Source organism: Typha angustifolia, chromosome 13 (genome assembly GCF_048772165.1).
Source record: "Typha angustifolia cultivar Huaian chromosome 13, ASM4877216v1, whole genome shotgun sequence".
NCBI lineage: Eukaryota > Viridiplantae > Streptophyta > Magnoliopsida > Poales > Typhaceae > Typha > Typha angustifolia.
Window position 1 is genome coordinate 2,619,471 of NC_133251.1, and position 25,578 is coordinate 2,645,048.

Consider the following 25,578-nt stretch of genomic DNA (forward strand, 5'->3'; position numbering starts at 1 on the left):
GTTTGCATATTATGCAACTTAATTTAATCATATATATTGAAGTATTAATTACTGAATTATACTTTCGTAGGTGAACTGCGATGTTTTAGACTCTGTCCAAGATTTGAAATGGCAATCTTGGGACATCTAATATTTGCTCATACGGAAGACTCGTGTCAGAACAGCCAACAAACATCGTCTTATTCACACCAACTACCACAAAATCATTACCCGTCTTATTTACACCAACTACCACAAAACCATTACCCTGGCAACTTAAAATGGGCCATGCTATCATGACGTAAAAAAGCACCACACGCTAAATAGCAGGAGCACTTACTGAGATTGGTAGATGCAAAGAAGAAATATCAGTTATAGCACCAAGCTGATCTCATTGACGGCTCGTTAACTCTCCAATCATGCACTATAGTGTATTACTGTACCAGGTTATGTCCCATTAACACAGCTTATAACTATTAATACGTCTACACTGATGACCCAAAAGCTCTGTCTCTTCTCAAATCCCCTCACAGCTTATAACTTATAATCGTCACCTTCTAGCCACTGACATTACTTATCTAAGCAGGACTCACGCACCTTACAAGTTATCTTGCCCATCCACCAGTCCTGCAATACATGACTGTGATCTGTGCTGCTCTGGAAGGGTTTTCCACCACATGACAAATGAGGAATTACCCAAAAATGAATCCATACCAAGACACCCCGAATTAAACCACTGAAGGGCTTGATTTTCCAGTTTCACCAAGCTCTCTCTCAAATCGTCGAATGACTCACAATTACTGACCTCAACTTGGAGCTCTTCAACAATTGCCCAGAAACATGATTCTGAGCTAGTTCCTGCACCCATCCGTTGTGCCTGCTCATGCCACTTCTGGGTGTATTTGTATCGCCTCGGCCTACCTTTCGACATGTATGGACCTGTATCTTCATTCTTAGAGTGCCTGTAATAGTTGGCAATGTCCAAAGGCTCAACTAAACGCCGGTAACTCGTGCCCAAGTTCACCCACTCTGTTCGACCCTCAAAGCCATCGGGAAGCTCTCGCCTTCTCAGCATCTCCACTATCTCATCCCAAAGGCCAGCTAGTTCTAGTCTCTTAACATTAGCATTGAAATCGTCAACATTTCTTTGTAGCTTGAAGCTGTCATAGTAGCTCAGACCTCGGATTTTGCATGTCTCTCGGTAGTCATCAAGGAACCTCAGTTCTTCCTGAATTTTGCTATAGTTGGCATCAATCTTAGCCTGATTGCTCTGTCTTTGCTTCTCCCATTCTCCCGCAGCACAAAGAGACAACCTAGCTTCTTTGTCCTGAATGCAAGAAATCATAAGCAACAATTTAATATCGTCTGATGTTTTTTTGTTTAATGAATAGCAGTTGTGTGATGTTGTATGCTAATAAAGGGAAATTTGAAAAAAGAAGAAATCAAGGACCTTACCAGTTCAAGATCTCCTAACATTTCTCCATCCAGTGTGCCAGTACCACAATTTGAGGACAAAGAGAGTGCTTCCAGATCCAGACAAACTGCATTTTGAACCAGACATTGCTTCAACTTTGTTTCATATTGCCAGTGCTCATTTAAACTTCCATATGCCACCTCTGACAATTGTTGCTGGGGGCCCAGCTGAAGACAGTAAAATAACAACTGCAGAACCGCATCAGAATTCTCCACAGTGATTAGTTGCCCTTTACTGCTACAAAAGGCATAATTTCCAACAGGTCTGTAAGGAGAAAGTTCAATGAAGGAAGTTAAAGTCCCCAAGATGGTGCTAGTACATCCCATTAACAAACATGCCTGGTAGCTGGAAATTGAAAGTGCACTCCTTAATACAGTTCCATAGAAGATTGTCACTAGCTGAGATCTCCTGATTGACTCAAGGCTGAAGTCTGATGTTTTAGGGCATAAGAAATGCAAGATTGCTTGAATTTCTTCTTTTAAGGATGACAGAGGAGTTAACAAAATCCGTGGAACAATATCACGCATCATGACAAAATGCAAGAAGCAGCGAGACCAGTCCTCTCGTTCAAGGGCATGGCGGAACACAGTATCTCCAACAAGAGGAGAGCCGAATGTCACGCAGAAAGGATAAATTTGATTATTACTGCCTAATTGGATACAATTCTCGAGTAACCACACTGCAGCAAGAACTGCCATTGCACCTCCTGATGAATGCCCAGTGAAAACTACATGTTTCTTCTCTGCTATAGCTCTATGAACCTGAAGATTAAAACCAAACATATGCAGGTAAAATCCAACATCAGTAACTACTGTACCAAAATTCAAGATGACTTCACAAACCCTATTGCACTATTCTAGTACATTTGTACTTCTCCAGGAACTAAACTGCCTTTGATTCCTAACATTTACAGTGTATTAATAGGGATTTCCACACTGTTAATAGTCAGAACAAATAAATCCTGGATTCACACAAGGCATACTGCCTCTGTATGAGAGAAGAAATAAGGCATGATTTAGCATCAAATGAAAGTCTGAATCAATACTTTCAACAAAAAAAGGAGAGAAATATTGTCTTTCTGCACACAGGGCACACTGTCTCTGTACAGGCAAGAAGTTCTTTGTTACTGGGTAAAATCAATGGGGCTTAAGGTTAGAAAGAGGTGACAAATAGTCCCATCTTGTCGCAAGCCACCTGAACTCGAGGAGAGCTTGAGCTCAAATTAAGGGCACTGATTTCTTTTTTCAAAGCACAAATTTTCAGCTAATTTGATCTCCCGTCTAGGTACAATTAGTTCGTGTATATACTCGTATGGCATAGCATTAGCATATGCTCCTCCCATGTTAAAATATTATGCCATAACTCCAAAAGTAATTAAATCATGCAGCAATGCAAGAGATGGATACTTGTACGTAGCAGCATAATCCCTATGCTACAAAAACAACCTCCAAATTCCAACAACTAGTATACTTCCTTAGTTTTCTCTACTGGAAACATTTCCTCCACTAACTCGCAACTGTTCAAGAAGTTAAATAACAATTGATCTCGTTAAAATATAAATAGAAAGGATGATATCGCACACCTCAGATCGGAAAGAAGACCCCGCGAGGAGCCTTTGGAAGGAACAAAGAAAAGAACCATTGACGCGAGCAACGACGCCACTACCTACGCTCCTCAGAGAGGGGAAGAGAGAGGAGTCCACCTCGCAATCGCCGAAGTGCGCCCGGGCGCCGTCGATCCAGTCGCTGGCGAACCAGGAACCGGGGAAGACGAAGACGGAGGTAGGAGAGGAGTGTATGAGGGAATGGAGAAGGAAAGGAGAGGACGAGGAGTGAGATCTGACCGAGAGAGAGCAGCAGTGCTCGATTAGGATTCGCTCCTCGTCTCTCATATCGATCCTCCTATGGAGTCGCGTCATCGTTCCTCTTCTCGGCCCTCCTCCTCTTCTTAGGGTTGGGGTCGTCTCTTTCTAGGTTCATCGCCATCGAGGTCGCCATCGGAGACGACAGGGCAAGTCAAGGAGGAGGGAGTGGGCTTCCTTTTTCTACGTCAGTGGGGCCTAACCGAGTGGACTCGGACGACTTAAGTGGCAGCTCCTATTGCCCGTCAACGGTAAATGGGTAAAGGTGGAGCAATCAAAGAGCTCTCCGAGGAAAAATCTACTAAGTATCAAACGTAATATTTACAGAGAATTACCAATAAAAGCTACCTTAATTAATTAAAGAGGTTTATGTTCTATAAAAATCCTTATTAATATTTAATAGGACACTATTAAATTATCGCTAATTTTAAAAAATAATTTACGGGGCAATTAAACTCATAACGTTGTCTTGGTCTAAATAAAATTCAGTACCTAAATTCATTAACGTCAAAATTTAATTATAATTAACTACAACATAAGAATAAATAGCTTCAGGGCATTTTTAGTGGACACTACTGAGTTTCCCTTATCTCAAAAAACGAATAAAATAAATAAATAAGTAAAAGATAGAATAGCCCAACAAAATTAAAACGCCTAGATAAACAAGATAACCCAACCATCGTAGTGATCAATAAAGATACAATAGAAGCGTCGTTGACGGCACCTGAAAAGATACATCAAACTACTATCTATGCAAATTGAATGGCTGCCTAACTTATCGCAAGCAAAGCCACCGGTAGTACCAATTTTATAGTTCTGAGATATGCTGGAAATTGTACAGCAAGATATCTCCCAGTTCTGTCAAAAACATTTATAATCCTCACTGTGGCTTTAACAGAAAGTATATAAAGGGTACAAGATAAATTTGGTCAATGAGTGGCACTTCATAAGGCCAAATTAAGAATTACCATAAAAAAAATGAAAGCCGAGAGAAAGAACTCCGTCAGATCTCGGTATGGGTATTTATACAAACAAATTGTTGGATAGAACATCAACAGCTAACAGAATCTTCGCCTTCCATCCTTATTTCCTACACATCTGTGAGACTTTCTTCCTTGAATAATTGTAGAGATCTGAATTACATGCGGTTTGCATCAAGGAAGAACAGCTTTCACCTCTTTCCTATCTGCACCAAAACCCTGCAAGAAATGACAACTTCAATTCAGTCACTGTTTTTAAACATAATCCGGATAGTGCTGATCCAAGCCACTTCATATATCCGTTAGTCAGCCAGAAGATAACTGAAGGCCCCAAAACTGCATCTTTTTTACTTGTTAAAACCGCAGAATGACGACAGGTAGGGAGTTATGCACCCAAAAACCCTAAAATTATATAGAGGGCAATGATCTTAAAATTTGGATATTTTGTACAGAACATGGTTTGTGTTATATTTTCCTAGAATACAAATCTTAGAAGTTGGATAAACAATGAGTTCTAAGTCAATATTTTATGTAATAAAGCTTTCTGAGAAGCACTGTTTCACAACCAAATCAACTAGACTATTTGGATGCACCAAAAGTCCTATCCCGGGGAAAAGGGAAACCAACCTGAAGTAGTTACCTTTGCAATATAAGAATTTAGCAGAGAAACAGATAAATATAGGACTCTTTGGTGAGTTTATCACTAATGCCAGTGGTAGTAAGCAAATCCAAATTTCATCAATGTTATTTATCCAAGCAAGCTCCAGTTTAAAAAAGATAATATCAGCTCAGGAAGGTTTTTAAATGTTAGATTTCCACAATCTTCCAACTTTTTCCAGTACTGATATTCTCTTGATGAGCAAATATACTATCATTCTTCCAAAAGAAGCTACTTGTTTTACAAGCATCCCAAACCAGGAGCAGTATATGTCAACAAGAAATTTCAGCTTAAGCTCACATGACCCTTGCTAATAAAAACTGTTATGATAGGGAGAACTTTAATCCTTGCCTCAAATAGTACTAGTAAGAGCAATTAACAAAAATGAACTAGGATTTTGTTAAATTCAGATACAGAATGAGCACACCGAAGGCTTCATTCTGCCGTGAGTTGTAAAGGTGCAACTAACATACTTGGAATAGATGCTTTAAAAGATATGTTGGTGGGAAAAGAAAACAAGATATAGAGAAAACATATACCTCCACACCAAAACCTTTCACGTATACATTAGTAAAGAGCTCAGAAGGATCAGGCATTGGGCTTTCCTGTAAATTGTGAAAGGACAAACATTAACACAAACATAACCATGATGATGTAAAAGCATAACAGCAAAAGAGAAAGGAGGAATAATTTGATTTCTTATCGAGTTAAGACCTTGGCAAGGGCAATGGCGTCATCTACTTCTTTTCTCACTTCTTTCTCAATGTCCTGAGTCCAAACAACAGGATTGCCAAAATAAATATATAAATAAATGAATTTCACTAATTGCCGTTATCTTTGAAGTGTCTCCTTGAATCAAATCCTATCAAATTTTGGTTTTGAACATGGCTTTGTTCTATCATTAGAAACCTCACCTTCAGCTCAGAGGCAGATGCCAGTTCATGGGACAATATCAACTTTCTGATCCTTTCAATTGGATCACGCTCCTGGGAATGGCATAAAGTACATATTCTTAATATGAACTTCCTTGCGAGTTATAACTATAAGTAGACGGCTTGAAACCATCCTAACCTGTCTTACACCACTGATCTCATCACGGGTACGATAAGTGCTCCCAGGATCTGACATAGAGTGCCCGTGGTATCTGTAAGTGTCCATTTCAAGAATCTGAAATGTTTCAGTGAAATAATTACATTAGTCGAAAAGCGCAAACTCAACAACATATTGTATGAAGGAAAATATCTTGCAAGCAGTCTCCTTGATGGCAGAAAGTCTGTTATTGTTGCACATGCATGGCAAATAAAACATTATATTTGAATAATGTAAAATAAAAGAAAATGAAAGACCAGCAATCTAGGAATTTAGTCCTAGATTCAAACAAATTTGAGGCAAAAAAACATATTATACCACAAAGGCAAGATGGAACAACTTAATATGCCATTAATATAAGAAATAGAACCAAGTGCAACAATAATAAGGTTGTAAAAGGAATACTAAAATGAAGTACATAAATTTGAGCAAATAAATAAAAAAGAAAGTCAAAACAGAATCAACAATAGGAGGAAAATCATCAAACTTATTTAATGATATTTGGAATTTGTTCTATAATGTCGTAGCTCGACAAACATCACGCAGAAGTTTCAAGTCAGCTAATTGAGCTTTTGACTATGAATTAGTAACGAATTTACCACTTATAAAAAAGTTAAATAATTAGGCCCATAAAGAAGCACCCGTGACTAGTGCTTGTAAGTATGGAACTACATATTTTACGCATACCTGTACAAAATTAATCAAGGCAGATACAGGAAAGTAGGTCCATGTGTTTACTGATCCTTCTTAGCCATGCAAATCAAATTTTACAAATCCAAACAAGGTAATTAATAAAACTAATTTGGTAGCAACATTTAAATAGTTGCGCATTATTTATAACAGCACCAAATTCGCATAAGTTCGTATTTGTAGCCTCAGTGCATCATCTGGACATTACAATTTTGTCAACTTAGACCATGTAACCCTAGTGCATGCATCAGTATTATTGTCATAGAACCAAAGATTATACTTGATTACTGAGTTCCCTTCCAATCACCATGCAATACAAAAAGTACGAATGATGAAAGCCGACGCTAGTCAGCACCTACAATGCCAGTGTAACAGTGATATAGGATTATCTTCATATTGAGCAGTATTGACCTACATGGTTTCCAATTCAAAATAAATTCTTTTAAAAATACTTTGCCAAGTATAGAGGTATGTCATTCCATGTTGAATGGTTGACCATGCCAATAACTGGCACAAGGTCATGTCACAATAGGTCAATCTTTGCCACTTATCTTCAAGGGAGCATTCTACTAAGATAACTGGCTATTTGAATACATGGCATGCAACAGGGTCAAGATGGAAATTCATGAGGCTTCAAAATAGTTAGAAAGTTTGATTGGCATGACACATAATAGCATATATAAAATTACTCGCACGAAGGAACATAATGATAAAGAATTACAAATAAGACAAAGGTTGCATAGATACTCACAATAGGTCCATTTGCAAGAGCTTGCTCTTTAGCAAATTTGCATGCTTGCTTCACAGCAAGGGCATCCATTCCATCTACCTGAATTAAAACAAAATTACAAGGATATCAGTAACAAACAAAGTTATTAGAAGAGCAGATTATAAAATCTTCTGATCGAGAGCTTCCTCTTTCCTCCCAATCTAAGTAATAAAATATGCTTAGGGCATGTATCAAGTATCAACCTGCAGGACAGTAAAATACTACTTAGCTTGCAACAACCAAGCAAATCATTAAAATACTGTGACAATAACAACAAAGTAAAAGACCAAGAAATCATGGTTTCCACTTAAGGATGATGCAATATAAGGATGCAAAGATAATGGAATACTAGCGTACACGGAAACATTAACTAACCAACTGAATTTAAGATATTACAAGGCAAGGTCTTCAAGTACTAATAAGCTGACATGCACTTCACAAAGTATCATACCCTTGGTATGCAATCATCCAGGAAACAAGAAGATGATGGTAGGAACTGATCAAAGACAAAAAAAAAACTAATAGCAAGAATCTAAGATCTAAAAAAGTAACGGGGCGCACAAGCACAAGCCTCAGTGCATTGCCCAAAAACAGAAAACAGATTCTTACAAGTTTGAAATGCAAAAATATGTCCATGAAGAGGCAGAAATATATCCTATTTAAGTGAAGCATATCAAGCTATCATATCAATACTAGAATTTGGTCAGATAAATTTCATAGTCATAGATGGATCTGTTGATTAATGTCAGGGAACAAGAGGATAACAAATTAAAACTTAAGTTACAAGTTCAGCATGCATTTAATATCATAGAAACAAAAGATAACAGGAAAAAGGTCCTGACCTTCAGCCCAGGAACATAGTCACCACGCTTGTAATATGCTGGGCTCTTAGCAGCTCTCCATTCAGCTGTCCCCATTCCATCTACAAGAAACAACCAACCAAAAAGAAGTGAATACTCAGTGCGTCCAGTAAATTCTTATTCTTTTCACTGAGCAATCACTTACAGTGATTGTTCTCACAAACCAAGATGATAGGCAAATCCCAAAGCGCCGAGATATTAAGTGCTTCGAACAGCTGTCCCTGGTTTGCCGCACCATCACCATACAATGCAAAGGTGACTGCCCCCTCTTTCAAATACTTCTGTGCGAACGCCACACCGCAACCCAGTGGGACCTGTGCGCCGACAATCCCATGCCCACCATAGAACCTGTTGTATTTAAGATCAAATTTTTCAACTGTAAGAGAAAACTAAAATAAGTAGTTAAAACTCTCTCCATTTATATATATTCTCTTTTCTCTACTGTATTATTCATTTTAATCAATTCAACTAAGAAGCACCAGTTCAAAGCCAACCACTGCCAGACCACAGAGGAAGGCAACCTTGGAGGAAGAAGACAAGGAACCTAACATTTCTTCACAACTAAAGTGTTTTAATTACATGTTTGGATTAAAAATCTCTATTGTTAGATTTATACTTCAATTCGTATTAAGATCAAACTAGTATATGCACAATGCTTATTACTATTGAATTATCCTAACCACTCTAAACGTTTGAACACACGGATCGTTCAAATTGGCTATATCCATTATCCTACATCACATAGCATGACTAAGTTCTAATCCTAGATTAACGGAACAGCAGAGCTTCGATCAATTCATGTTCAGATTATAAACCACTGCAACTGGAGCCGTGTATTAAAATTACAAAAGATCGCATAACACTCAGTCACTGAGTTAATCATCCTACCTACTCAAAACTTGCATCTCAAGAAACGAACCTGGATTCCTTCTTGTAGAAGTGCATCGACCCTCCCTTTCCATTGGAACACCCGTTGCGTCGTCCCATGAGCTCAGCGAATGCCTGGACGAGATCACCGCCGCGGCCGAGGAAGATGCAGTGGTCGCGGTAGGCGGTGATGATAGAGTCGCTCTTGGTGATCGCCGCCTCCATGCCGATGGCGACGGCTTCCTGGCCATCGTAGAGGTGGCAGAATCCTCGGATGAGCTTGGCCTTGTAGAGGGAGTCGGCGGCGATCTCCATGCGGCGCATGAGGGACATGGTGCGGAAGAAGGAGAGGAGCTCGCTGGGGGTGGTGTCGACGGAGCGAGAAGGGGGCTCGATCTTGTGGCCGGTGAAGGGGACACTAGTCTCGATGGTGAGGAGGGGTTCGTCACCGGAGGAGAAGTGGCGGTGGGGAAGGAGAGGAGCGGAGAGGGGGCGAAGGAGGGAGGAGGAGGAAGAGGACAGGACGCGGCGGAGGAGAGCCATGGGTTTGGTTTCTTGGAGGAGAGATAGATCGGAGAAGGGAGATGGGAGATCGGAGATGGGAAGAGAAGAGAGGAAGGGTAGCTGGCTGGGTAGGTGGTGGGAGATGGAATGGGAAGGGGAAGAACGGATTTTTAATGGGCTATTAGATAGATAAACATGGAAGGAGAGATACGGATACACACTAATAATAACGATTCTTAATGAATTAATTAATTGGTAAATCCCATCCCATCTCATCTCATCTCCTATTCACAAAATTCTCTAATTATTTTTTATAATATAAATGTAGTGATTTATAGTTGTAGATCGTTTATTTGACAACAAATTATTCATAGAAATTAATAATTTTTTATAATATCTAAATAATTCATAAATGTACTAAAAGAATTACTATCTATTTAATTTCTATGTGACTCTGAGCTGAGCTGAGCTAAGCTTAGTTATGTCAAAAAATCAAGAATTATTTTATTCAATGTAGACGAATTAAAAATAAAATGACCTCAAACTCCTGAGGTGCTTTCCGGGTTCTCGGAGCAACGTTGAGTAAAGATCTGAGATGGACGGTGGATATGGGTGTTGACCCACTGGCCCAGAATCGGCCCAGAACCGATCGTCTGCATCTGTGGAGCAGGAACTTGGTCCGATCGCGATACCTGGCGGCCCCTGGTTGGCGCGCAGTCGGGAGTGCAGAAGATATATGCTCCCTGTGGGCCCCAACAGAGAACAAAATTAGTGGGGGGGGGGGGGGGGGGTGATGCTGTGCTTTATTGATAAAGATATCAAGTGGAGGATTATGTTATCTTTTGGCATCGTCATTAATAATAGCAATGGTTATGTCCTTATAATTAAAAGGCGGGTAATATTATCACTATATGAGAAGGACATTATACGTCAGTTATTCTATAGAGCAAACTTAGTATGATACCGGTGAGGATTTGAACCTCACGAGGATAGTGGAAGCTCATGCTTTTATGGAGCTTGTGGAAGTTTAGAAACAATCTCGTATTTAGGAAAGAGAGGGCTTGGCCGAGCAAGGTTCTCTTGTCGGCCGAGACCACTAGTGGAGTCATTCCTTCTCCTCTCCTTCCATTTTTCGTAGCTTATGTAGTCTCAGCATATTCAATCGAGAGAGACTTGGTAGGTTGATCGGATGGAGCAAGGCTCTCACGAAGATGGAGTAGGGCTCGCTCTAGTGATGTTTCTTGATGATCTTTGCTTTGGCAAAGTGATCGTTTTAGACACTGCAGTAGTGCACATGGTGAAACGATAGCTTTGCACGAGCTGATTAAGAAAGCCAAAATACAAGTAGGCAAAAGAAATAACTGATTGTTTACGAACAGTCAAAAGATCGTTTATCGCATTGTTGCATCACTAGCAGATGCAACAATGTGATAATAAGGAATGCTTTCATCCCCTTTCGAATTTTCACTGCAGCATAGTTTTTGATGAATGAATAAGTCCATCAACCTTCTTTAAAATAAAAAAAAGGATAATAGAAGCTCATAAGGATAGTCACTTAGGCTATTTGTTAGACAAAAAAGACTAATCCTCATTAATATATTATATTATATAAGCTTACTAATTATTATAATAAAACACTTATTAAATATTAGCTCTACTAATAATCTTTATCCTGAGCTAGTAGAACTGTGCAGTGGAATATAAGGGTGGTTCGATTATTTCATCTGATATAAGAATAAGTATCACATTCCTTTATCTAATATTTACAGGATGGTTACTCACATATTTCCATTTTGCCAAACTAAATGTTAAGATATAATATATTAGTCATCGTAAAGTCCCCTCAGTTCTAATATATTTAGTATAATTAAACAAATAAAAGTAGTTTATACCATACAATTATTAAATATCGTACTATCAATAAAATATAATCTATGATGATATAAATATGTTTTCAAAATAGTTATCATGAAATATACTTTAGCTAATAATAAATAGATAATTACATTTGATATTATTTTGCTAAACAAAATATTATTTTCTATAACATTTTCTTCATGCTAATATTTATCAATTTTTCTTTAAAATTGTATAAATTAATAAATATTTATGCATGACAAATAAAAAAAAAGAAATTGATGGAATTGAGGAAAATTAAAAAAAAATACCTTCTAAAGGAGAGGAGAGTATAGGAAAAATGTTCCCAAAGATAAAAGATAAAAATCAAATATGGCATTTTATTAGGGCAAGCGTTAAGTAAATTATCATTCTGTCGCATACTTAATATTAGCTGATAGTAAAATATTATACTTATTATTATTAAGTATATTTATTATTTTAGATAGTATATAAACCAGTAAGTAGCTCCCTCATCCTTATGCACATATAAATACATTAGTTAATATTTATTTGCCTGTCATATAAGTGAGGCTTAATTCATAAATAAATATCCTTTATACACTATCCAAACACTACTTAAAAAATAAAAAAAATAAAATAGAAGATTGAATATATATATTTTATCAAATACTTTGACCAAAGTCATTTTACTTTTTTTACTTATTTTTTTTGCCTCTCTACACTGTTAATTAAACCGTAAATACGAACATTATCAACAGATATACTAAAATGACATGAATAACTCTGTTTCAATAAAATAAATATGTATCATAGGAAAAGTTCATAATGACGTAGTAGTATAAAATAAAAATTCACAAGAGTAAAGTAATTTTTATTCAAACTTATAACAATCTTTTTCTAAAAACAAATAGATAAATAGAAACAAAATAATAATAATTATAATGGAGAGCCTAGATATTTTTTTGGATAAGTGGCTGATAAAGGTGAATGTGGATAACTCTTATCGGGTTATACCAATTTTCTTCTTTATCGTCGTTTTATTCGGGCATACTATTCAACGGGGCTGTCAAAATAATTAAGCCGGCTTAAGGTCGGCTTGAGGTCGGCTCGATAAGGCTCGTGAAATTATTTATAGTTCAAGCTTGATCGGAGCTCGGCTCGGTCGGCTCGATTACTTCCCTAGGACTCGCTGTTGCCTGTTGGTCGTCCCACGAAAACACGTCGCTCTCACGCGGCGATTAAGGAGTGTACCACCGAAGCATTGATCACGTCAAAAATATTAAAAAAAACCTTGCGGTAATCTAACCGGAATAAAATCACTGCCGTAATCCAACAAAAGAAAGCCATAAGGAAGAGGAAGGCGAAGCGGTCGTCCCAATTAAATGGCGATCTCCTCTTCCCACCGCTTCCTCTTCTTGCTTTGGCTTCTTTGCCTCCTAGGCTTAGGGTTTCGATGGAACTCCTCGGTGGTCGATGCCTTGAAGGTGCCCTTCCGGGTCAAGGACGTGCTCCCAATCCTTCCTCGAGAGATCGCATGGCCGGTGATGAACAATCTCCACAGCGCCGTTGACCTATTGCCGTCCTACGTCGGCTCTGTCTTTCCGGACAGCGACTCTGTGGGATGGAAGGGCGCGTGCTTCTTCGACAACGAGGCGAGGCTCGAATTCACCGAGGGAGACCGGGAGAGCGGGCTCGGGGGAGGAGTTCTTCGCCTCAAGGTAGCTGATTGCTTCTTCTTTCGTTCTTTCTGATCAAGGATCGATGATAATTTGAGAATTGTTGCGATTTGATCGGTTGATATGTTGGGTTGCATGATTTTTAACTGCACATATACCTCCATGTGAAAATTGACGTAGACCGTCGGAATTACTACAAATTGGGACATTAAATATCTTTAATCTACTCCTGTAGAAACCCGGAATACTGCCAAAAGTGAAACATTTGGGTGAGAATTGTCCAAACAAGAAGATTAGGCATAAGCAATCAAACTAGATTCCTTAGGCTCTTCAGATAATAAGACAAATGCCAAAAAGGGGAGGGCTGAAATACATGCCGGTGACCAATGGCTAGTTAGAATGATCACTATGCAAGTAATTTTGCTTGTCCAGATTTGGTGCTAGTTAGGATTATTAAAATATATACTTTTGGCCCTTTCTTACCTAGACTATATATGAATTTATTCTTCGTGGACCGAATCCAGTTTTTTTATTGGTTGGGAAGTCTAGAAATTTATCTTCCTCTCGGTTTTTTTTTTTTAAAAAAAAAATTCATCTTTACAATTGTTTACTATCTCACCTTCATTTATATTGGCAGACTGCTGCAGCTCACAGTTGGACATGCATGGATCTCTACGTGTTTGCAACACCATACAGGATAACATGGGATTACTATTTCTCTGCTCGAGAACATACATTGGAGATAAAGTCCTGGGAAGAACCAGCAGAAATGGAATATGTCCGTCTTGATACCTAACTTCATCTTTCCTGCATCTTCACATGATATTTACTAACACATTAGTTTTGTCTGTACAATCAGGTAAAACAACATGGAATTTCTGTGTTTCTTATGCCATCTGGGATGCTCGGAACTATGCTGTCCTTGATTGATGTCATACCTTTATTCTCAAACACTGCCTGGGGTCAGAATGCCAATTTAGCCTTCTTAGAGAAGCATATGGGAGCTTCGTTTGAGAAACGTTTGCAACCTTGGCGCACGGATATTAGAGAAGAGGATGTTCATTCAGGTGATTTCTTAGCAGTATCAAAAATTCGAGGTCGTTGGGGTGGATTTGAGACATTAGAGAAATGGGTGACTGGTGCATTTGCGGGGCACACTGCTGTCTGCCTAAAGGATGAGATGGGCAATCTATGGGTTGGGGAATCAGGCCATGAAAATGAAAAGGTACTTCCAAGATCCATGACTACACAGATGCAAGAAAGAATAATGCCATTATGGAGATTGACTAATACTTTGCCTGAACAATAACATCAATTTGGCCATGTTTCAGTTGGTCTTTTTGTAACAATAGCATCAGTTTGGCCAAATTTTGGTTGATAAGTTATCTGTTCTGATTTCTCATTGATTTTTTATTAACTCTCTTATGATGGTGTCAGGGAGAGGAAATCATTGCAGTAATTCCATGGGAAGAATGGTGGGACTTGGCACTAAAGGATGGCTCCAACCCTCAGATAGCTTTGTTGCCATTACATCCTGACTTGCGTGCTAAGTTTAATGAAACTGCTGCATGGGCTTATGCTCGGAGCATGACTGGAAAACCTTACGGTTATCACAACATGATATTTAGCTGGATTGATACTATAACTGACAACTATCCACCACCTCTGGATGCTAACTTGGTATTGATATTTACAGAACTTAAATTTAGTTTTGCTTTAAAAAAACTTATATTTCTTGTTGCCCTTCCTCTTTTAGCTTTGTTAGGAAGTATCTGTGTGTGAATAGAAATTGACTTCATTTTCTCTGGACATCATCATAATTGTGCTATGCATTTTATTTTCGATTTCAAAATCTTGATCCCTTTCTTCTAAATTAATTTCAAGACTGCCCGTTCCAATCCTTTAAAGGACAACTTATTTGTATGGGATAATGGAGATATATATACTTATCCTACCTTTATCCTAAATGAAATGGAGCTTCTGCAAAAGTTGAGTAAATATTGGAAATAGTCCGTGACAAATTGGATTGCACAATAGATATTGAGACATTTACAAACTCTGTTTTGTCTATGTTATGGATGGAGAAGAGCTTAGAAAAAGTTGATGGTAGGTAGGATTGAAATTTAAAATGTTTTGTTATGGTTTATTTTCTGCATATACAATCTGCAGTTTCTTCTGTCCTTTTTCCATGTTCAAGATAGTTTTAATCTAAGCCAATATCTTATCTTAGTTAACAATCCAAATTGGTATCATCTTATTAATTTGAGATACACTGTCTTCAGGTCTTGTCTGTAATGTCTATGTGGACTAGGATGCAACCTGTTTATGCTGCTAATATGTGGAATGAAGCCCTTAACAAGCGGCTTGGGACTGAGGTAAGTAAGTTACTGCTGTAAGTAATTCCCTTTCTCAGTGCTAATTGCTGTATGATGTTGCAGTATCAAATAGCAGAATTTTACTAGGTTTCCATGATCAGCATCCATGCACTCTCGTGCCGTGTAATGTGTAATCTCGTATAAATCATTTTTTACCGTATGTTATATTGGTTGACAACATGTAAATATATTATTTATTTATTTATTGGCGTATCTATATTGTATCCATATTCTACTTAAGAATTTGTCATTTTCCCTATATTTGTATCCCTGTATCTTGTATCCTTATCCATGCTTCGTAGGCATTGAGATAATCCTGAGAAGTGTTTGGCTAACAATTTGAGATTTGGTATAGATTCGATCATTCTTGGAGCTGGGGTCTTAGTTGGCCTGTGACAAATCTGGAATGTGCTATAATAGGACCAGCTAAACTGCTTTATGGATCAAAGTTAACTGAATGATTAACTTTTTGAAAGTTAAAGCATCTAACATCAAAATATAGAAGTGAAAAGTGGAATAATACTAAACTAGGCTGATCTGAAGTGCTGTTGTGGTAATCAAGCAAAGTAGAGAGGTAAATGCAAAATTTATATTGACAATTATTTTGCAAAAGGTTGAGCTTTTAGAAGAATAAAAAATTGATATATGAAATCCTGAATGAGTTTTACCTTATATTTGTGGTTCTCAAACTGTGTACATCGAAAACCTGGTACACTGAAGTTTCAGATTAGAATTGTGTTCTTCTAAGTATGAAATTTGTTAGGACAGTCCTCTGGATATGGGAATAGCCTCTACATCCTTAAGGGGTAGCATATAGGTGTGCTGAAGAACTTCTGTAGCTGTACTAGAAAATTGTTATTGTGGTTTGCTCTAAGAAGGTGTATTTAAAGTCCTGGTTGAAGTTGCATATTGTTTTCTATCTTAAGAATACATGTGTCATATGTAGTGTGTAGCTTGAGGCAAGTCATTCCTCTTTGTACTTTACTGGGAATAGCATTATAAATACTGCTCTTTTGTCAGGATTTGGACCTGCATGGTATTATCACCGAGACAGAGAAGCGTGGAATGACTTTTGATCAATTGCTAACCATTCCTGAACAAGATGAGTGGGTGTATAGTGATGGCAAATCAACAACTTGCGTTGCCTTCATTCTTGAAATGTACAAAGAGGCTGGAATTTTTGCCCCTTTCTCGGATTCTATCCAGGTTACCGAATTCACTGTAAGTACAACAAGTTAAAACATGCACAAGATATCCATGCCTTATAATTGTGACCTGCTGAGATTCACTTTCGTTGCATATGTGCATGTGCTTTACATTCCATCTGAATGAGCTCATTATTGTTTGGCCTTGCAACCACGTAGACAAGCTTCTTTCGCATCCCTAATGTGGAGTCATTAGCAGTCATTCCAACTTAACAATCTTGCTTCCTCACTTCTGTCATCTTTGTTGTTCAGTAATTATCTTATCTTTTTCAGTTGCCCAAGGTGTTCGATTGTTTGTCACGTCAGTGGCATGTGTAAAGCACCTCTTCACCTCATCAAATCGGTTCTAATCCTCGACGTGTTTCTCCACTATCATTTAAGAAACTCGACATTTTAGTAAATTTAGGCATTTCCGGGTTCATTTACTGCCTAATTTCTTCATCCTATTATTTTATCTACCCTAATTCTGCTTTGCATACTTGTTGATTCTCTTTTTACAGATTCGTGATGCATACATGCTCAATATCTTTGAAAATAATCAAACTCGATTACCAAGCTGGTGTAATTTGGAGGGCGAGAAGCTTCCCTTCTGCCAAATACTGGGGGAGTATCGAATGGAGCTACCAGAGTACAACACCATAGAGCCTTATGCAAACATGAATGAGAACTGCCCCTCCTTGCCACCGACTTACAAAAGACCTGCAAATTGCTGATCAAATAAGCTGATATTGGGCGTCACTAGTCTGTGCAACTGTTGGATTGCACCCCACAATGCTGTTCAACTTATATGTATATAGACTACGTTGTATGAGTCACCATTTATCAAAGCGATCGCAGTTGTTCTTATGAATCGAGGAATTTAGATAATGCCCTTTTCATTTGAATCAGTGACATTATGCTGCTGTAACTCAATCATAAAAAGTGTTCCTTATGAATTGAGAAGAAGTTTTAGCACATCTATTTATTCATATATATATATGCAAAGTTAAGGCTTTGCGAATTAATATTTTCAAGTCGTCGTGTCCTCCTGTGAAGATGCTCTGTTTGCTAGTAAATTCTTTTATAAACTCTATTTTGTTGACATTTTTTTCATGAGTTTCTCTGCGAACATTTTAATTCTCATACAAAAGAATTCGACAAAACAAAACGAAGAATAATTGTTACCATATGTATTTCCAAATCCAACAGCAATATAAGTTCTTTTTATTTTATTTTTGAAAAGAAAAGGCAGAAAAATAAAATATAGACAGACATGCTGGATTCTACATCATCCATCCATTGACACACTCCTCAAACTGCATTCTTTCACAGTAAGGTTAAAGATGCTGAACCTACGATCAGCAATGTAGCATAGTGATCCGGATGTATTCACTAAGTGTAAATTTCTTGGTAGATGAGAGTAAAATGGATGACAACTTTGTATATATACTTATGTTGTGTCTCATCGATCGTGACACATTTATTATTTATTTATGTTAAAAAGGATTTGTCTTAAGCTGTCGTGTAATCATCCGAAATTGGATAATAAAAGACGTACGCGTAGCATTGAAAGAAAATTTTTACACCTCTCTCTCTAGTCTCACCATCTTATCTATACATCAACTCCTACAGTCTTCTCCTCAACAATCTCCTCATCCTTGATAGCACCAAGCTCCTTACCTTCACCATTCATGCTGTAGTTTAATACTTTGTACTCATGACGGCTCGCAAACACCAAAAACGCCATGAAATTAATCACACCCAACACTGCCAGCATCCAGTAGAAGTAATCCAACCTCCCCTTGTTCAAATTATTCTTAAGCCACCCCCCATTAGTAGCCTTATCCACCAAAGAAACAAGCAAACTGCTCAGGAAGAACCCCATGGACAAAGTAGCAAGGAACAACCCAGTGCTCATCGACTTCATCCTCTCCGGGGCTTCCCTTATGAAGAACTCCAGCTGACCCACGTACGCAAATGCCTCTCCTGCACCCACCAAGAAGAACTGCGGGACTAACCAGAACGCACTTATGTTGGTCCGATACTTATTCACATGCATTCTTCTCTCCTTCTCCACTACGGCGGAGACGATCATGGCGAGGATGGAGAAGACGAGGCCGACGGCGACGCGCTGGAGGCTGGTGATGCCTTGGACGTTGTGGGTGATCCTGGCGGCCAAGGGGACGAGGATCTTCTCGTTGAGGGAGGTGAAGAGGAGGATGGAGAGGAAGAGGAAGAGGGAGAGGGAGCCGGAGGGGAACACGAAGGACCGGCCGATGTTGCGGTTCATGTAGGTGGCTTGCTCGACGGAGAAGGTGGTCATCTGGGAGTAGACGGTCCAGAAGAGGATGCAGGTGGACCAAATGGGGAGGAGTTTGAGGATCATCTTGACTTCTTCTACTTGGGTCAATGTGCATGCCACGCTGACTTTCTTTGTTGGGGATTGGTTCTTGGACTCTGTGACGGCAGCTTTGTCGAGACACCTGCATGGATTAAGTTTATCATGTTAATCAAACTATATTTAGCAATCTACCTGTGACAACAAATTATTGGGTCAAAAGAACACTACTTTTAATTTTGGCCACTTAATATTTTAATAAGAGAATCAAAAGACACCCTGGGTCACGATATTTTTTTGGGAGGACACCTCACCTGTTCTTGTTCTCGAACAGTCGACCCAAAGCTAGCATTTTTAATTAGTTTTAATCATCTTAAGATGATAGTGGTTTCTTATCCTATCTTTGTTACTGGATTTGGTCTTGGACTGTCATGGTCTGGCTGCACGAATTTTCTTATAGTTATCTCGAGAACCACTCGAGATATATATGATTGCCAAATAAATTAATCTCTCTAGCTACCTTTAGGCGAGCAAAAGTAAAGTGGTGGTATTTGGCCTGACGCTGGTTGCTCTCACTCTTTTGTACTATTGATTTTTCTCTTCTTCCTCTCTCAAAGTAGCTACAGAGACTAAACTACTAACTCAATCTCATCTAGACATCGCAGATGCATGATTCATAAGTAGAAATTCTATGCAAGTACTATGTTTGTAATCTACGAGTAGATAAGACTTGTAATGAAGAAGTATTATGTTCACTAATTAGGAGGAGAGGGATGAGTAATTAATTAGTTAATCACCTGAACCTCTCTGTGTGAGCAACTTTAGACGTATGGTACTCATTCAACTCACTGGCATCACCTGAGTAAGCCACCCTCCTCTTCCTCCAAGCCAAGTACAAGACCCTCCATATCACGGTCAACGGGCTCCCCTCCGGCCTCCGGTACCGGTACCGCGGCGTGCCGGCGAGGAGCACGAGCACGCCGATCACCATGGCCGCCGCCGAGATGCCGTACCCCCACCCCCTCCCGACGTTATCCTGTATGTAGACGAGCACCGTGACGGCGAACAGCGAGCCAAGGCTGATGCAGAAGTAGAACCGGCTGAAGAAAAAGATCATCTGCTTCTCCTCTTTTGGGTCACGGATGTCGAACTGGTCGGTCCCGAAGCCGGAGACGTTGGCCTTGATGCCGCCGGCGCCCAGGGCGATCGTGTAGAGCGACGCGAAGACCATCGCGAGCTGCCCCCCGCTCGCCACCACGCACTCGTGCTGCTTCTTCCGGAAGTCGGCGCACACTGGAGGTCTCATGCTGCTCACCGACGTGGCAATTGTTAATAAGCTCACACCCTTCAGCAAAAATTAACCGCAGTAAACGTTAGGAACGTAGTCACATCAGTTTTTGTTACGTAGTATCAATTCCCTATTTTGTAGGTCAGCGCTACTGTAACCTAGTGATGGAATCTAAGGGTCAATCATTTACCCCCCCCCCCCCCCCCCCCCCCCCCCCCAAAAAAAAAAAAAAACTAGTCCATTAATTGTAATTAAATTTTAAGCTTTGTGATATCTCACCATGGCTGCTACGGTGGCGAAGATGGCCACTGTCATGTAACGGCCGAGCTTAGCATCAGCCAGAAAACCTCCGAGAAGAGCAAGAAGATTCAGAGTGCCCATGAAGTTGGTGACAATGTTTGCAGATCTTGAGTTGGAAAGATGCAAATCTCCAACTAAATATGTGACTAAATTCATTGAGATTCCCATCACACATACCCTCTCCGCGAACTCCGTCCCTGAAATGATGTACACTAAATCAATCTTAAGGAAGTAAAAACAGGAAAAAAAGAAGGCATTTCAGTGCACGAGACTGTTCCAAAATAGAATCGGTAAAATGTACAGAGTCTATAAATACGATAAAAAGAAAGAGCACAAGAAGAGAGTACCTAAGATGAGGCCAGCTCCAAGCCATCCTCCTGTTTTAGATTTATCTACAGGATTCCCTCTGAAATCAACTGCTGTGCCATTGTCAGCACTGCCATCATCAGCAAAGCTTCCAGCAGAAACCTATTGACACATTAAAGAAGCAGCTCTGTCTTGTAACTGACAAACTAACTAACTAACTAAAAGCCTTTATGATAAGAACTTGGAATGCATCAAGTTAATTATACTATAATTCATGTAGCTTGAAATAATTACCATGGTTTAATTTAATGGAGATGAGACAGAAGAGGGAAGAGAGGAAGGAAGAGAGAGAGAGAGAGAGGAGTAATGGAAGCTTGGACTTTGTGAGGATAGCCAAGTTCTTCAAGTTAATGATGGCAAGACGGTATGGGATTATAAAGGCGAGATGGTTAAGGAAAGGGGAGAGGTGTCTACAGCCCGAGTTGCATGAAATCATATGCATCGACCCTAAAAAGATGCCAGTCCGAGTACCGCCCTGACCCCTGTCCCCTCTCTGATGTATGGGGTTCCTAGAACCAGGGTTACAGGGGATCCTGCTTAGCTATAGGAGAAGCCGCAGAAGTCGAGTGTATCTTGCCCACGATCTTCTCCAGTTTGTGGACGGCCGGTGATTGGAAATAACTTTTTGGATTATTTGATTGGAGATGTGGTGGCAAATCACTGGTCTTGGTATGCCAGCAATTAAAGACCGGATACAAAGTTAGACAGCGACAGTGCCTCGGTCCAGCGAAAGGATGGTTGTCCACGTGTCAAACGAAAGGCCCCGGCGGAATAATCTTCCTACAAAACGTTACCTTCCAAACAGTTAGGATGATCGACACGTGTCCGGCCCCACATTGGACCGACGTGTGGGGCTTGATAATGAGCACGTGATGTGGGATCGTTTGGTAGCAGAAGTGCACGTGGCGTGCTGCCTGCCTAGAGATTGCTGCCAAATACTTCCGACTAATGATTGACGTATCTCAAAATCAAAGGTTAGTATTATAACTATTTTCAGAATATTTATACGACGTTCGTAAGCAAAGCAGTCTTCGTCTCAAAATACATCCATGTTATCCTTTCTATGGATAAGACCGTAGATTTATCATACTATATTTTATTTGGTTGGGAATTATTCCTCAAAGATAGTTTGCCGAAAGATGATTTAGATTATTTATATATGCTTAAAATGACCACAAATAACCAAACTAAAGCGACTCCGCTATCAATGTGATTGTTGTTATCTCAATATATCCTAATCCTATCAATCGCACTATATATATATATATATAGCATTTATTACATTCAATTACGATTTGATAGTCTAGTAATATCGCTTTTGAATCATTGAGATATGCCGATTTTTGATCCCTCTCCCTTGTAACAGTGCATGAAGGTTCTATAAACTCGTGCCTAACTAATATTCCTTTCTGACTTTCAGTATTTCTTTTTTTAGTTATTACTTTAAATAAGGATTGACATAAGCCCTTCATTTGATTACAACATTAAACATCTTAGCAAAAAATATTAAACGTTAAGCCGAAAGGCACTAAGAAGAACATAGATGCAAAGTACCTAACCTCAATCTATAATAGATAGCGTGATCTATCCAATTATCGACAAAGAAAAAAAGAGATTGAAAGACACAAACATATCGACAGTAGTGAGAGAACAACTATTAATGAGATTTATATATCAATAAGATAGTACTTTAAATGATTAAAGAGACTCCCGTAATATTTTGAGTTTGAATTTTAGCGATACCGATTTAAGTTTTATTCGAAAGTAGTTTCCCTAAAGTTACAAAATTAGCATTTTTATCTAAAAAAAGGAAAGAACAAAATTGACCCTAGTATATATGGTTTGATCAGGTCGGTCAAAATTGTCCCTAAAAGTAACAAACTTGCTTACCTGAAACGCTACTTCACTTCATTTCATCCACTAGCTTCTCATCATCTTAATGGTTAGCACAAAATCAAATCATATGCTCCTTTTATCTCTAGAGTTGAGTGTCAAAATCCCCATCCTGGCTTTATTCCATTCATATCACATCACTGATTAATCCATCAAAAGAGTGATTGAGATGTAAACGTGCTCCACCACGACTTTGCTTTCAATTCCTCAGGAAGGACAATTATATATACATATACATATATATATATATATTATATATATACAAAAAGACCTAAGCCTTGTTTCATTGAAACATTCATAACACAATTAGGAGAACAAAACAAACTACTATGAACTTTTCAGATTCATACTTTTCCCTTCTATGCATATCCCTTCCTAACAAACTAAAAGTATCAACCAAAACCAGAGGTAAGCATCCTAACCAGATCACCCCAAATTAACCACCTACACCAGTTAATAGTACCAAAACACAGAATAAACACCTACATCAGTTATCAGTACCAAAGGTAATTCTACACAGATTAATTAATACACAGTGAACCAAACACAAGCTTGAGAGCATCATCACATAACATCTTCTTCAATTAGTCCAGGATCTCCATGTATTTTTCTTGTTTTCTTCGTCGCATCCTCTCTTTGCAATCCTGCCAAACAAAAGAATCATATGCAGGATAATTATTTTTATATAGAAAGAATTTTATAAATCACACCCTATATTTTATCATGATTCATAATTCATATGTGAGGTTTTTGTACCTAAACCCCTTACTTTTTTCTTATAATTTTTATTTAACACACTCCGTTGATTTAAACGGTACCAGCAAAAGATATATTTTATTATAATATACGAAAAAATTTATAAATACCTAAATTACTCATATATTTTTCATACGAGGGTAGAGAGAAGAAAAAATAATGGTGATGCTATTTTAGTAATTTGATTGATATCAGTTGGTTAAAATAACATTAGAGTGTTAAATGAGAATTAAAAAAAAACAAAGTTGGATTATAAAATTATCAAAAATGAGTTGCCAATTATAAAATAAATAAAATATAGAATGTGATTCGTAAAATAATATTATATATATATTATGCGATCAAATCAATTTCTTATACTGTTTACAATTCAACTTAATTGATGCTGTGGGCCTACTTGGTACTCATGATTGGCCAAAACAAGAACACTACTTTAGATGTATATGTACCAATTACCATCGAACTTTATATATACGATCGCAAAATACCAGAGCCATTTTAGTACAAAATGAGGCCCTAGACACAAAATTCAAATCGACCCAATTTAGTATCAAAAAATAATAAAATTAATATTTCTATATGCGTTTTGGTTCTTTATACTTATGATTATACAAATTAATTACATAGTGTATCTCCAACGCCGGTTCTATATTTGGAGCCCAAAGGCTCTAAATATGGAGCCAAAAATGGAACAAGAGCCTGGTGCACTCCAACGCACCGAGCTCCATATATATTAAAATAATAATATAATATATATTATTATATTAGCTATTTTAAATTACTTAATATGTCATCTTAACGTTATTATTATTTAATAAAAAATATATTATTAGAAAACTCTCATCGAGATCTTTAAAATAAGACTAATAATCAATAGTTTCAGAAGTAATTTTAAATTACTAATTTTTTAATTAAACGCATCGAAATTATATTACACGAAATAAATATCGAAATAAGCATTACATGCCATTAACTAAAAATATCAAAATTACATTACATAAAATAAGCAGAAATTAACGAAACATAATAAAAACAATAGATGTTTAATATTCTAGTAAGTCATCTTCGTAGCCATCGGTTCCGGTGCCATAATCACCTTCTATTTCTTGACTGTATTCATCTTCTTGTGATGAGCTTCCAACTTGAAAATGAACATTGCTTCTTCTATAAATTTCTTGTCTTTTTCTTTAAAAGAAAGCTATGTTCAATTTTATTTAAATCAATTGATAAGATCTCTCTATATTAGATTTAAAATTTAAATTTAAATTAACTCAAAAATAATTTAATATCAGACTCATTTTTATAAATAATAAAAAATTTAAAATTTAAATTAACTCAAAAATAATTTAATATTAGACTCATTTTAAAGGTCTCGATGAGACATTTCCAATGATATTATTTTTGTTAAAAACCGATTAGTAAAACTAATTATATACTCAATTTAACTAACTAAATTATTTAATAAAGAATACAAATATAATTAAAATTATTGAATATAATAATTATCGGGTAATTTTGGTATTTTGAAAGGTTGAAATGACAAATGAGCTCCACTATTTCTAGCTCTAAATTTGGAGCTAGTTTTAGAGTCCCATTAGAACTCAACCAGGTTCCAAATTTAAAATTTGGAGCCCGATTGGAGTTGCCGAGGGCTCTAAGAAATCAGAAAAAAAGGCGGTATATATGAGATTATCAATTTGCTTTATTATGATGGATATATTCTTTTGATCTAAGGGGACTTATTTAAATAAGCTTAATTATATATTAGGATTTAAATAAGATTGAAGTGGCACTGTATATTATATATTTTT

General features: G+C 37.8%; 4 protein-coding genes across 4 annotated transcripts; 1 reads left to right on the forward strand and 3 right to left on the reverse strand.

The window, feature by feature from the left end:
* Window positions 1-78: 78 nt before the first annotated feature.
* LOC140772975 (protein EDS1L-like) lies at window positions 79-3,495 on the reverse strand. Its single transcript, XM_073115256.1, has 3 exons — window positions 3,036-3,495; window positions 1,435-2,214; window positions 79-1,306 (listed from the first exon to the last, which is right to left on the reverse strand). The coding sequence occupies exons 1-3, from the start codon at window positions 3,369-3,371 to the stop codon at window positions 578-580; spliced, it is 1,845 nt and encodes a 614-aa protein (XP_072971357.1). The 5' UTR covers window positions 3,372-3,495; the 3' UTR covers window positions 79-577.
* Window positions 3,496-4,089: 594 nt separating this feature from the next.
* LOC140775180 (pyruvate dehydrogenase E1 component subunit alpha-1, mitochondrial-like) lies at window positions 4,090-9,909 on the reverse strand. Its single transcript, XM_073118454.1, has 9 exons — window positions 9,280-9,909; window positions 8,506-8,708; window positions 8,343-8,422; window positions 7,483-7,560; window positions 6,024-6,119; window positions 5,867-5,938; window positions 5,667-5,720; window positions 5,492-5,557; window positions 4,090-4,513 (listed from the first exon to the last, which is right to left on the reverse strand). Exons 1-9 carry the CDS (start codon window positions 9,768-9,770, stop codon window positions 4,469-4,471), a joined length of 1,185 nt encoding a protein of 394 aa, XP_072974555.1. The 5' UTR covers window positions 9,771-9,909; the 3' UTR covers window positions 4,090-4,468.
* A 3,003-nt stretch (window positions 9,910-12,912) lies between these two features.
* On the forward strand, window positions 12,913-17,860 carry LOC140775179 (uncharacterized). The gene is made up of 7 exons (XM_073118453.1): window positions 12,913-13,309; window positions 13,905-14,045; window positions 14,127-14,492; window positions 14,705-14,947; window positions 15,550-15,642; window positions 16,663-16,863; window positions 17,348-17,860. Exons 1-7 carry the CDS (start codon window positions 12,974-12,976, stop codon window positions 17,558-17,560), a joined length of 1,593 nt encoding a protein of 530 aa, XP_072974554.1. The 5' UTR covers window positions 12,913-12,973; the 3' UTR covers window positions 17,561-17,860.
* Window positions 17,861-18,346: 486 nt separating this feature from the next.
* Window positions 18,347-21,468, reverse strand: LOC140775177 (protein NRT1/ PTR FAMILY 6.4). The gene is made up of 5 exons (XM_073118452.1): window positions 21,353-21,468; window positions 21,100-21,220; window positions 20,732-20,949; window positions 19,962-20,509; window positions 18,347-19,309 (listed from the first exon to the last, which is right to left on the reverse strand). Exons 1-5 carry the CDS (start codon window positions 21,353-21,355, stop codon window positions 18,439-18,441), a joined length of 1,761 nt encoding a protein of 586 aa, XP_072974553.1. The 5' UTR covers window positions 21,356-21,468; the 3' UTR covers window positions 18,347-18,438.
* Between the last annotated feature and the right edge of the window lie 4,110 nt (window positions 21,469-25,578).